Source organism: Oncorhynchus nerka, linkage group LG16, assembly GCF_034236695.1.
Source record: "Oncorhynchus nerka isolate Pitt River linkage group LG16, Oner_Uvic_2.0, whole genome shotgun sequence".
In the NCBI taxonomy this organism is placed as follows: Eukaryota; Metazoa; Chordata; class Actinopteri; order Salmoniformes; family Salmonidae; genus Oncorhynchus; species Oncorhynchus nerka.
Genome location: NC_088411.1, coordinates 13,943,862 through 13,956,929, shown reverse-complemented (window position 1 = coordinate 13,956,929; position 13,068 = coordinate 13,943,862). Strand labels below are relative to the sequence as shown.

The 13,068-nt window shown below is 41.8% G+C and overlaps 1 protein-coding gene and 1 non-coding gene across 6 annotated transcripts in view; both read right to left on the bottom strand.

The window, feature by feature from the left end:
• The window catches only part of LOC115144075 (protein phosphatase 1B-like), a 30,854-nt gene extending 21,094 nt beyond the window's left edge, over positions 1 to 9,760 (bottom strand). For 2 of the 5 annotated variants that reach the window (XM_029684769.2, XM_029684770.2), the window contains exon 1: positions 9,417 to 9,760. Coding sequence is in view for 2 of the 5 variants with exons in the window: in XM_029684771.2 (XP_029540631.2) it covers positions 4,273 to 4,326 (54 nt within the window). In the remaining 3 variants the exon portion in view is untranslated. Of the gene's footprint in view, positions 1 to 4,272; positions 4,342 to 9,416 lie in introns of those variants that run through there. The other 3 variants (XM_029684771.2, XM_029684768.2, XM_065002446.1) reach the window with 2 other exon arrangements.
• Positions 9,761 to 12,678: 2,918 nt separating this feature from the next.
• On the bottom strand, positions 12,679 to 12,773 carry trnai-uau (transfer RNA isoleucine (anticodon UAU)). Its single transcript has 2 exons — positions 12,736 to 12,773; positions 12,679 to 12,714 (listed from the first exon to the last, which is right to left on the bottom strand). It is a non-coding gene; the product is annotated as a tRNA-Ile (tRNA).
• Positions 12,774 to 13,068: the final 295 nt, after the last annotated feature.

Here is a 13,068-nt window from a genome sequence, read left to right as displayed (position 1 = left end):
CAAAAAGAAAACTGAGATATTAAGTTTGAAAAAAAAAAAAGATTTATATACCATATCGACCAGCCATAAATCGTGAGCACACACACACACACACACGGCACGTGCCCCAAAAAAGGTTGGTAGGCACAAAGAATGACTCCCCAGCTGGCCTCGGAAGAATGAGAGTGTGTGTGTGTGTGCGGGTGGGTGAGAGCCAGTGGGGAGCACACAAGTCATGATGCTCTGTAAAAACAGTCTATTAATAGTGTGTGGTTTGAGTTTCAAGCTCAAGGTCATGATGCTCTGTAAAAACAGTCTATTAATAGTGTGTTCTACTAGCCCCCTAGTTTCCTACTACTAGCCCCCTCATCACTCCTTCTAAGCCCCCTACACTCCATTCTAGCCCCTATCACTCCTTCTACTAGCCCCCTATCACTCCTTCTACTAGCCCCCTATCACTCCTTCTACTAGCCCCCTATCACTCCTTCTACTAGCCCCCTATCACTCCTTCTACTAGCCCCCTATCACTCCTCCTACTAGCGCCCTACCCCTCCTACTAGCGCCCTACCCCTCCTACTAGCGCCCTACCCCTCCTACTAGCGCCCTATTCCCCATCACTCCCCCAACTATCCCCCTGTCACTCTACGAGGCCCCCCATCACTCCTTCTCTTCTAAGACTAGGCTACCCCTTCGTCCCTATACTCAGAGTCGATATCCATGCAATAAAGAATTCACCAACTACGCCCACAAATTGGACAAAACAAACATTATTTCCAATTGAGCCCCATTTAAAAAGGAGCCAACTTAGACGTACAATTTTTGTTATGCCGAAAAGCTGCTGTGTTGTTCAATGAACAGTGCCAGTTAAAAGTTTGGACACGCCTACTCATTCCATTTTTTTTTGTTTGTTTAATTATTCATGGTTATTATTTCAAAGTTTTGATGTCTGCACTATTATTCTACAATGAATAGTAAAAATAAAGAAAAACCCTTGAATGAGTAGGCATGTCCAAACCTTGGACTGGAACTGTACATGTAGCCAGGTCAAAAATCCTGACTTCTGTTTCACAATACTCCCAGGTAAGGAAATAGAGCCTGTGAGAAGAGCCCTGTGGCTTCAGGCTGTTAGGCATGGGAAAGTGGGAACACGGTGTCTAAGTAGGCTACACGTAGCTCTCTCACATGCAAGACATTTAACTTGTTTAGTACAGTCCGTTTGTAACTCCACTCACTACTTGTAGCTGTACAGTCCGTTTGTGTTGTTGGTAGCATTCACTCAATTGGCTACTAGCCAATGGGGTAACCTAGGTAACCACAGGTTGTTTTCCCCCACAGGTGGGCAGCGATATTCTATCTAATACCGACTGGGTCTATATCAATGTGTGTGTTTGTACAGAACGTCTGTCATGTTAGGCAGTACAACTCTAAAATAAAACAAACTCACTACTGTTGCCTAGCAACCAAACATGCAGTCTAGGCTTCATTCAGCTACCTCACACACTCTCTCAAAAAAAAAATGGGAGCAGTGTGTGTGTGTGCGTGTTCGAGGAGGAACTAGTTACATTGCCCAGCATGAAATGGCAGGGAATCACAAAGCTCCAGCTTCCTTCTTAGTAACCCCTTTATTCTCCAGTGGCATTTGGATGGACTGCTACACACACACACACACACACACACACACAGACATAGGTGTTATTGAGACACATACACCCCAGCTCAAGGACGAAACCACAGACTCTCGACCACTCAACCCTCGAAACTGATGTCACCCAACTTAAAACCACAAGGCGAAACCAGGACTCAGATCTCCCACAGCCACACGTGGTTGTCAAGAACCACTGGCTCTGCAGAGGGAAGTGGAGGCCAGTGATTACATAACTCTAATGAGCGCAGAGTACAGCTCTGTGGTCACACACATACGTCACTTTTCCAACTGTTCACAGATCCATTTAGAGGATTCCATTAGGCTTGCAAGAAAGGAATTTTCTGTACTTGTGCATGTGACATTACAACCTATTTGAATTTAATCATTTGACAGAACCCCTTTTGATTTGATCAAAATCTTCCATAAATATTTCCCCATTGTATAAGTGCTCAGAAAGTGTCTTTCATACCCCACCATGAGACAGTCATGTCTTCATCACTGGAAAAGATACAGTTGAGATTGATATTTAAAAGGTTTACAAACAGGCTTGTCATTTGATCATTTCTGGAGATTGCTCTTTCTGATATTTCTTAAGAAAGCATTTTGGGGGATTTGTGTGTATTGGTAGGTAAACACTGCACTGTTGGCGCTAGAAACATATGCATTTCGCTGCACCTGCGATAACGTGCTAATTACACTACATGACCAAAAGTATGTGGACACCTGCTCGTCAAACATCTCATTCCAAAATTATGGGTATTAATATGGAGTTGGTCCCCCGTTTGCTGCTATAACAGCCTCTACTCTTCTGGGAAGGCTTTCAACTAGATGTTGGAACATTGCTGTGGGGACTTGCTTCAATTCAACAAGAGCATTAGTGAGTTTGGGTGCTGATGTTGGGCTATTAGGCCTGGCTCGCAGTTGGCATTCCGATTCATCCCAAAGGTGTTCGATGGGGTTGAGGTCAGGGCTCTGTGCAGGCCATTCAAGTTCTTCCACACCGATCTCGACAAACCATTTCTGTATGGATGGAGCTTCCTTTGTGCACAGGAGCATTGTCATGCTGAAATAGGAAAGGGCCTTCCCCAAACTGTTGCCACAAAGAATGTCATTGTATGCTGTAGCGTTAAGATTACCCTTCACTGGAACGAAGGGGCCAAGCCTGAACCATGAAACAGCCCCAGAACATTATTCCTCCTTCACCAAACTTTAGAGTTGGCACTACGCATTTGGGCAGGTAGCGTTTTCCTGGCATCCGCCAAACCCAGATTCGTCCGTCGGACTGCCAGATGGTAAAGTGTGGTTCATCACTTCTCACTGCTCCAGAGGCCAATGGCGGCGAGCTTTACACCACCCCAGCCAAAACTTTGGATTGCGCATGGTGATCTTAGGCTTGTGTTCTTTGGCGGTTCATATGCAGACGTTGCTTCCAGAGGCAGTTTGGAACTTGGTAGGGAGTGTTATAACTGAGGACAGGCGATTTTTAGGAGCTACGCGCTCCAGCACTCGCCGGTCCCGTTCTATGAGCTTGTGTGGCCTACCACTTCGTGGCTGAGACGTTTTTGCTCCTAGACTATTCCACTTCACAATAACAGCACTTACTGTTGACCGGGGCAGCTCTAGCAGTGCAGACATTTGATGAACTTGTTGGAAAGGTGGCATCCTATGACAGTGCCACATTGAACGTTTTATTTGACATAGAACTGTAGCGGACGTAGCTGTCCCAAATCAACTCCTCAAACCGTAGCAACTAAACAAAAAAGACTGGATAAATGTAACAAACATATGATAATCATTAGGTAGGATGATTGGATTTGTAAGCATTAAGACAATTGGTTCAGCTTGCCCTCAAAATGGGTGGAAACCTATCCAGTCCATTCAGATCGACATCCCAGCACACCTGATATAGCTAACAGAGATCTTGATGAATTGATTAGTTTAAAATCACACCTGTTAGTGCTGGGCTGGAACTAAAGCCTGCTGAAACTGTAGCTCTCCAGGACCAGGGGAGAAAACAAGTATTGTTACCTATCCAATAAGAAATACAAAGTCTTGTTCCAAAATATTTTTGTGCAGATGTAACCGCTGTGAAATGGCTAGCCAGTTAGCAGTGCGCGCTAGTAGCATTTCAAATCAGTGACGTCACCCGCTCTGAAAACTTGAAGCAGTTGTTTCCTTTGCTATGCAAAGGCTTTTACTAGGCTTTTGTGGAGCAATAGGTAACAACGCTTCGTGGGTGACGATTGGGGCAAGGAGACGCACAGAAGCAAACCTGTCACACCATCTGAACACGCCCCTGTACTGAACCACTCAGCCTCGCACTCCACTTCCCTCAGTCCCTCAGTGATGGGAGAAAGAGATCTAGTTAACTGTATCAAATGTCATAGCTTGTTCTCCATCTTTCTAAATAGGGAGCCAATTTGTTTTTAGCATTTATTTCCATGACTGATCAAAACTAATTTCTCATTGCTCCCTCGTCCATCTGCAGCAGAAATATCTTTGGAACATCGAAATCGCAACACATACACTGAAAAAAAACAGAAAACTCAACATGTAATGTTGGTCCCATGTTTCATGAGCCGAAACAAAAGATCCAGAAGTGTGCCATACGCACAAAAATATTATTTTGCTCAAATTCGTTTACATACCTGTAAGCATTTCTCCTCTGCTAAGATTATCCAATAACCTGACAGGCGTGGCATATCAAGATACTGATGAAACCTATGGTACAAAAATTTACATAAAATTCTCTGGCAACACCTCTGGTGTACATTCCTGCAGTCAGCATGCCAAATGCCCGCTTCCTCAACTTGAGACATCTGTGGCATTATGTTGTGACACAACTGCACATTTTGGTGGCCTTTTGTCACCAGCACAAGGCGCACCTGTGTAATGATCACGCGGTTTAGGGAATTGGGCAGTACGTCCAACCGGCCTTAGAACCGCAGACCACGTGTCACCACGCCAGCCCAGGTCCTTCACATTAAATCTTATTTTATTGGCCACATATTTAGCAGATGTTACTGCGGGTGTAGTGAAACGCATCCAGCTTCTTCCCCTGCGGGATCAGCGGGAAATTGCTCACCTTCGATGGCCACAGAGATGCCATGACGAGAACCCGAGGCCCATTGTCATGCCATTCACCCACCACCATCACCTCATGTTTCAGCATGATAATACACAACCATGTCACAAGGATCTGAACACAACTGAACACAACTGGGATGTGAAAATGTCCCAGTTCTTCCATGGCCTGCATACTCAGACATGTCACCCATTGAGAATGTTTGTGGTGCTCTGGATTGACATGTACAACAGCATGTCCCAGTTCCCGCCAATATCAAGCAATCTTTGCACAGCCATTGAAGAGTGGGACGATATTCCACAGGCCACAATCAGCCTGATCAACACTATGCAAATGAGATGTGTCACGTTGCATGAGGCAAACAGTGGTAGCACAAGACACTGACCGGTTTTCTGATCCACGCCCATACTTTGTGGAATTACTATACTATGACCAACAGTTGCATATCTGTGTCCCAGTCATGTGAAATCCATAGATTGGGCATATTGAATTTTTTAAAATTATCGATTTCCTTACATGAACTGTAAATCAGTATAAAAATCTTCGAGATGTTGCGCTTATAGTTTTGTTCAGTTGTAAAATCGTGAGAATCGCAATAGATGTAAAAAAATATATACATATAAAATAAAAATGCACTAAAGTATCATGATCATTATCGTGAGGTCCCTGGCAATTCACAGCCCTACTCTCCTGGTCCATCTTCTCCCTACGAGTGACTCCTCATGAAACCCAGACAACAAAATGATTTAGGGGACTCACAAAATGTAATCCATACAATAGTCTTTTGGAGGAAGGATTGTTGACATATTTTGACATTTGTACACTGCCCTCCACTAATATTGGCACCCTTGGTAAATATAGTTGAAGTCAGAAGTTTACATACACCTTAGGCAAATAGATGTAAAAACTCAGTTTCACAATTTCTGACATCTAATCCTATTAAAAATTCCCTGTCTTGGGTCAGTTAGGATCACCACTTTATTTTAACAATGTGAAAATGTCAGAATAATAGTAGAGAGAATGATTTATTTCAGCTTTTATTTCTTTCATCACATTCCCAGTGGGTCAGAAGTTTACATGCTACCAAATACTAATTGAGTGTATTGCCTTTAAATTGTTTAACTTGGGTAAAACATTTCTGGCAGCCTTCCACAAGCTTCCGACAATAAGTTGGGTGAATGTTGACCCATTCCTCTTGACAGAGCTGGTGTAACTGAGTCAGGTTTGTAGGCCTCCTGGCTCGCACACGCCTTCTCAGTTCTGCCCACAAATGTTCTATAGGATTGAGGTCAGGGCTTTGTGATGGCCACTCCAATACCTTGACATTGTTGTCCTTAAGCCATTTTGACACAACTTTTGAAGTATGCTTGGGGTCATTGTCCATTTGGAAGACCCATTTGTGATCAAGCTTTAACTTCATGACTGATGTTTTGAGATGTTGTTTCAATATATCCACATAATTTTACTTGCTCATGTGGCCATCTATTTTGTGAAGTGCACCAGTCCCTTTTGCAGCAAAGCACCCCCACAACATGATGCTGCCACCCCCGTGCTTCACAGTTGGGATGGTGTTCTTCGGCTTGCAAGCCTCACCCTTGTTCCTCCAAGCATTATTTGTAAGTCGCTCTGGATAAGAGCGTCTGCTAAATGACTTAAATGTAAATGTAAATGTAACGATGGTCATTATGGTCAAACAGTTCCATTTTTGTTTCATCAGACCAGAGGACATTTCTCCAAAAAGTATGATCTTTGTCCCCATGTGCAAACCGTAGTCTGGCTTTTTTATGGCAGTTTTGGAGCAGAGGCTTCTTCTTTGCGGAGCGGCCTTTCTGTTTATGTCGATATAGGACGTGTTTTACTGTGAATATAGATACTTTTGCATCTTCACTAGGTCCTTTGCTGTTGTACTGGGATTGATTTGCACTTTTCACACCAAAGTACATTAATCTCTAGGAGACAGAACGTGTCTCCTTCCTGAGCGGTATGACGGCTACGTGGTCCCATGGTATTTATACTTGCGTACTATTGTTTGTACAGATGAACATGGTACCTTCAGGCGTTTGGAAATTGCTCCCAAGGATGATCCAGACTTGTGGAGGTCTACAAAAAAATTATATGACCTTGGCTGATGTCTTTCTTTTGATTTTCCCATGGTGTCAAGCAAAGAGGCACTGACTTTGAAGGTAGGCCTTGAAATACATCCACAGATGAACCTCCAATTGACTCAAATGATGTCAATTAGCCTATCAGACGCTTCTAAATCCATTACATTTTCTGGAATTTTCCAAGCTGTTTAAAGGCACAGTCAACTTAGTGTATGTAAACTTCTGGCCCACTGGAATTGTGATACAGTGAATTATAAGTGAAATAATCTGTCTGTAAACAATTGTTGGAAAAATTACTTGTGTCATGCACAAAATAGATGTCCTAACAGACTTTCCAATACTATAGTTGGTTAACAAGAAATGTGTGGAGTGGTTGAAAAATGAGTTTTATTGACTCCAACCTAAGTATATGTAAACTTCCAACTTCAACTGCATGAGCAAAACAGGCTCATGATCTTTCTTTAAAAATTCACAAAAATCTAACTTATTTAAAGTTAAATAATTTACACAAATAAATTAACATAAAACAAATATTTCTCAAATATATGTGTGCTACAATTATTGGCACCCCTTCATTCAATACTTTGTGCAACTCGCCTTTGCCAAGATAACTCAGAGCCGTTTTCTCCTGTAATGGGTAATGAGGTTGGACTATGATGAGACTATTTCTCCATACAGAATCTCTCCAGATCCTTCAGATTCCGAGGTCCACGCTTGTGGACTCTCCTCTTCAGCTCAGGTTTCCTATGGGGTTCAGGTCAGGGGACTAGGATGGCCAAAGCAAAACCTTGATTCTGTGGTCAGTGAACCATTTTGTGTTTATGTTGAGATGTGCTTTGGTTCATTGTCCTGCTGGAAGATCCAACCAAAGCCCAGTTAAAGCTTCCGTGCAGAGGCAGTCAGGTTTTGATTTAATATCTGCTGGTACTTGGAGTCCATGATATTATTATCTCCAGGTGCTTTAATCTTCTTAATTATTGCCCTGATAGTGGAAATGGGCATTTTCAAATGTTGAGCTATTTTTTCATAGCCATTTTCAGGTTTGTGCAGCTCAACAACCTTTTGTCGCACATCATTACTGTATTCTCGGGTCTTTCCCATAGTGATGGATGATCTTGGCCTGTATGTCACCTCATATTTATACCCCAGTGAAACAGGAAGTCATGGCATACCACTTAAGTATTCCTAAACCCTCAAGTGACTTTAAAAACATGAAATATTAATGGGAATATACTATAGATTTTACTCATAAGAATTTCTAGGGGTGCCAGTAATTGTGGCACACATTTGAGAAAAATATTTATTTCACATTTATTTTTTTCCAATAATTTTACTTCAATTAAAAAGTTAGATTTTTTGTGAATATTTAGAATGAAAGACCAAGAGGAAAAACAGCAAAGACATTTTTTTTGCAGCCTGTTTTGCTCATATTTACCAAGGGCGCCAATATAATTGGAGAGCACTGTATCTAAAAGCATAATTGAGAAAAAAATGAATCAAAGTTGGCCTTACCCAGGCCTCCTTTGAGACCACATGTTTCATCTGTAGATGCTACAAAGCCAAAATTGGTGTTATATTAAGCTTGTCCGCTTGCTCTGTAGTATGAGTAGTATTTTAATGTAAAAAAACAAACATTATGTACATTATGAATAGACAAAATTAAACATGAATATTCTAAATAATAAATATACCTATCAGTCTCCTAGAGTAATAAAGATAGGGATGTATAAATGACAAGGTTCTGTCTAAGTTAACATCATTGCACCTAGTGTCACTACTCTGTGTGTGTGCTCTACGTCATGTAACCATGATTGTGTTCCGACCTCAGTACAGCTCAGTGTAAACAAGTAGGTATACCGGTAGGGTCAGTATCTTCTGGCAAGGTGAATGGGACAACGTCGGGAGTCTGTTGGTTTGACTCCCTGCGTTGTGCATCGTTCTGGTGTGCGGCGACGGAAAATAACCCTACAACGATATAGCCGGCTACTAGGACCCCTGGGGGTACTTAGCCTAGCCACAGGGAGTACTTAAGACTCATGAGACAATATGCTTACTACAGGTAAAAAGAACATGAGGGGATACTTCGGCTAGAGCAGAATTCAGTTGGTGGTAAATGTACAGTAACCGAAAAAGGTTAGGAACCACTGGATTATATAATTAACTGTGCTAATATTACGCTTGATCAGATTCGATTATTTCTGCCACAAACGGATGTTTGTTGGTTGCGTTAAAATGGACAAACCAAACGCCACATTTAGCTAGATAGCTGACGTTAGTTAGAAAGGTGTCAACTAAAAAAAATAAGCGGCTAGCTATTTAGCTAAATAGTTGGCAAAATAATGACTTTTCCCTGCCCAAGCACAGCATTTGAAAACACGTGATGTACCTTTTAGACGACGTTGACAGTCAAAAGCATGTAAACTAAGGTTAAACGTTAGCTGCTATTCGACACACAAATTCATGCGAGAATCAATCACTGGTGACGATAACGTCAGCTACAGTTGTAAGCTAGTTAAATGCGAATAGGCCATGCTAGGCTAACGTTAGCAAGCTAGCCAACACAACGATTGCCCCCTAGCTAAACCTCTTAATTTATACTTACGTTTCCAACTGTAAAACGAATGTAGATGTTTTTTAGGTCCCTGACTAGTGGGTATCGTCGTGGTGATATATTGTTTTGTTTCCTTACTTGACAAAACAAAATATGCGAGTTTGGCCTCAGATGAGCGGCGATAATTCCTTTCTCGGCGGTTCCCTGCTTGGATGGCGTAGGTTTTTACGCATGTTTGACACCAAATAGGTTTCTCACATAAAAATAAAAAAAACTGTTCAGTACTTTTCTACACAAATATGGACAGTAAGAATTGGTTATAATAGACAACACAGGCGAATCTCGCACTTTCGTCCTTTGGGTGCTGAACAAGAGGAGGTGCTATTTTTGGTACTTGTTCGGTGATTGGTCAAGAATTATCGAGGGTGCTAACATTGATTGGTTGAAATCGCTTTCAATCAGCTCTGCCCCCGTTCAAATCTGCCGTTTCATTGGTTAATGTGTAACCGTCTGACGTTTCGCAAAGGTGCGCTCGTTTTCCCCGATGGCATGTCCCGAAATCAGCAGATGAGCTCAGGGCTTGAAAGTCAGTTACAAAAAAAAATGAGTTTTTAGTTTTAGACAATGATGTGATCTTCCCATACTTCAAAAGATTTACAACTAGATGATTCAAAACACCTAACACACACATACACACACACACATAGGAGAGGGAGTGACAGAAAATACATTTAAAACATTTAATTTATCTTGGAAAGTCAGTTTAGAAACAATAGCTTATTTACAATGACAGCCTACACCAGCCAAACCCAGACAGCACTGGGCCAATTGTGCACTGCCCTATGGGACTCCCAATCACAGCCAGTTATGATACCAGAATGCAGTGCCTTAGACCACTGCACCACCCAGGAGCCCCAAAGAAAGAGAAAGGAGAGGGAGAGAAGAGTTATAGGGGAGTAGGATGAGGGAGGTCGACAATAGATTGTGCAGACAGACAGTCTGGGGTCTTTAGGGTGATAATCAGCAATTGCTCCTCCTTGTAAGACCAGGGGAGCTTGTTTTCATGTAGTGTTTCTTTGTGTTTTTCAGCAGGATTAATCTCAGTCTTATTAATGGACAACTCATCAGATATCACAGCAGCTTTCCCCCGAGGCCAACAAGCGTTGTGACACTCAGCCACAGGCCTGGGTGAGTGAGTGAGTAGAGTGGGTATTTTCATTTGCTAAAATGCAGGATTAGCATGGGTAGAATTGTATCATTTTTCTCTGTTCTCAGGATGTTCAATCTCAGTTTACCCCCCTGAACAAACACACGCAGGCTCTGGTCAGCTTGGAGGTTAGGTGTGTGTGTGTGTGTGTGTGTGTGTGTGTGTGTGTGTGTGTGTGTGTGTGTGTGTGTGTGTGTGTGTGTGTAAGAAAGAAAGAAAGAAAGAAACCGGGGGTCAGGGGCTGTATTGCTCTGGCCCCTTCAGGGATTTAGAGTCTTATAGCAGCGGATCAGAATCCTAAATTAAAAACTGTCCTGTCTAATCTGCAGGGAGAAAATAGTGTGACACACACACACACTGAAATCTGAGCACTGATAAACTGTGATCAGTGATTGTGTCCTTGGCCGGATGAAAGAAAGAGGAAGAGAGGGAGGGAAGAATGAAGGATAGGTAAGGGACACAGATTTACAGTCTTATGTTCAGTCCAGATATCAGATATCTATGTCACATCATTACTACAATATTATTCTTGTTCATTCCCAGTTAACACATTTTACAGAGTTTACACACACACACACACACACACACACACACACACACACACACACACACACACACACACACACACACACACTTATACACATATTTGATTGCACAATGAAACATTGGTAATAGAAATGTCACAAATATGTAAAAGGTCTAACAGTTGCTTGGTGGCTAGCCCCTTTAAACAATGTTCTGTAAGCTTTACATTGCAACCTGCCCCCACCTGGCTCCAATATTTTTTTGGGTGACCCTGGCGTCAGCCATGGAAACACAAAAGTCTGAGTCTTTAATTCATTCGTTTAAATGTATTCATAGAAATTACTGGTCAGTTTTCATTTCATCAATTGAATTTCAATTAACTACCCGAATTAACTGACTTAACTGAAAAAACATCCCTTGGGTTGTGCCGTGGCGGAGATCTTTGTGGGCTATACTCGGCCTTGTCTCAGGATGGTAAGTTGGTGGTTGAAGATATCCCTCTAGTGGTGGGTGGTGCCAAGAGTGTGCAAAACTGTCATCAAGGCAAAGGGTGGCTACTTTGAAGAATAAAAAATCTGAAGTATATAATGATTTGTTGAACTTTTATTTTGGTTACTACATGATTCCATATGTGTTGATGTCTTCACTATTATTCTACAATGTAGAAAATAGTGAAAATAAAGAAAAACCCTTGAATGAGTAGGCTCGTCCATATATATATAGTCTTAATTCATTGCTACTTAGATTTGTGTGTATTGGGTACATGTTGTGTAATTTGTTAGATATTACTTGTTAGATATTACTGCACTGTCGGAGCTAGAAGCACAAGCATTTCGCTACACCTGCAATAACATCTGCTAATCACGTGTATGTGACCAATAAAATTGGATTTGATTTCAAATAAGATGTAAGTAGCATGTAATAAGATGCTACTATACCGTGGCAAAGGGACAAAGAACAAAGATGTGGGAAGACTGGGTTGGGGCTGGTTGTGATATATGCTTCCCTCTGGTGGAGAAGTACAGATCACACGCATTTTGCATTGTTATGATTATGAAACAGTCGTTTCATACAGTACTTTCATTACGACAGATGCACAATGGAAACAGTCACTAACATCTGCAACAGCAAAACAATGTTTCCTTTCAACCTTTTAAGTAAACCTTTTAACATATTTCCAACGGGTAGAGAGACCCTCTGCTAGTCAGTTGCTTGTTTACCAGTAGGGTGTACTCTTGAGCAGCTATTAAAGCACTACTTGAACACGCACAACGCAAAATGTTGGGCATCTTTCGAGAGCTCCAATTTTCCGAACTGAAAATCACTGATGTAATGATTTGACCTCGTTTTTTTCCGGAGTTCCCAGCTGTCTTGTGGTGCGTTCAAGATTAATTAATAAATGCTTTTCTATAGTTCCCAAAATATTTTTCTCAACTCCTTGGGGAGTTCCAAGATGGAGGCTAGGTGAACTCAAAACAGCACACCTTGTCATTGATCCTGTGTATATTTAAATAATTGGTTGTAACTTGTGTATTTGTTCTTCTCCACCGTTCGGTCAAGCGGGATCAGTTAAAAATTCTCTGCTCCAGGTGAGGCTCGAACTCACAACCTCGGCATAGCTCAACTGAAATACTGCTGTATAAGTACCGCGCGCTAACCGATTGCGCCACTGGAGCCCCGATGTTGCCGACTAGGAATACCGTTTAAGAATGTCATGTTTGTTCATTAGGGAGACGACTTTTTCTTTTTTCCTTTTTTCTACATCCAACCGAGTAGCTTGCAGCTAATTGTGTGGCTGACAATAACCGACTACGACGTTATGCAGTGAAATCACTGGCAGGGAGGAACAAGAGAGGAGAGGAAAAATGAAAAAAGATGAGGACACAGGAAAATGTTAGGTCAGATAACATACGGGGCTAATGGAAAATAAAAGTTACAAACATGAACAATTAGCTAATAATATTCGAAATA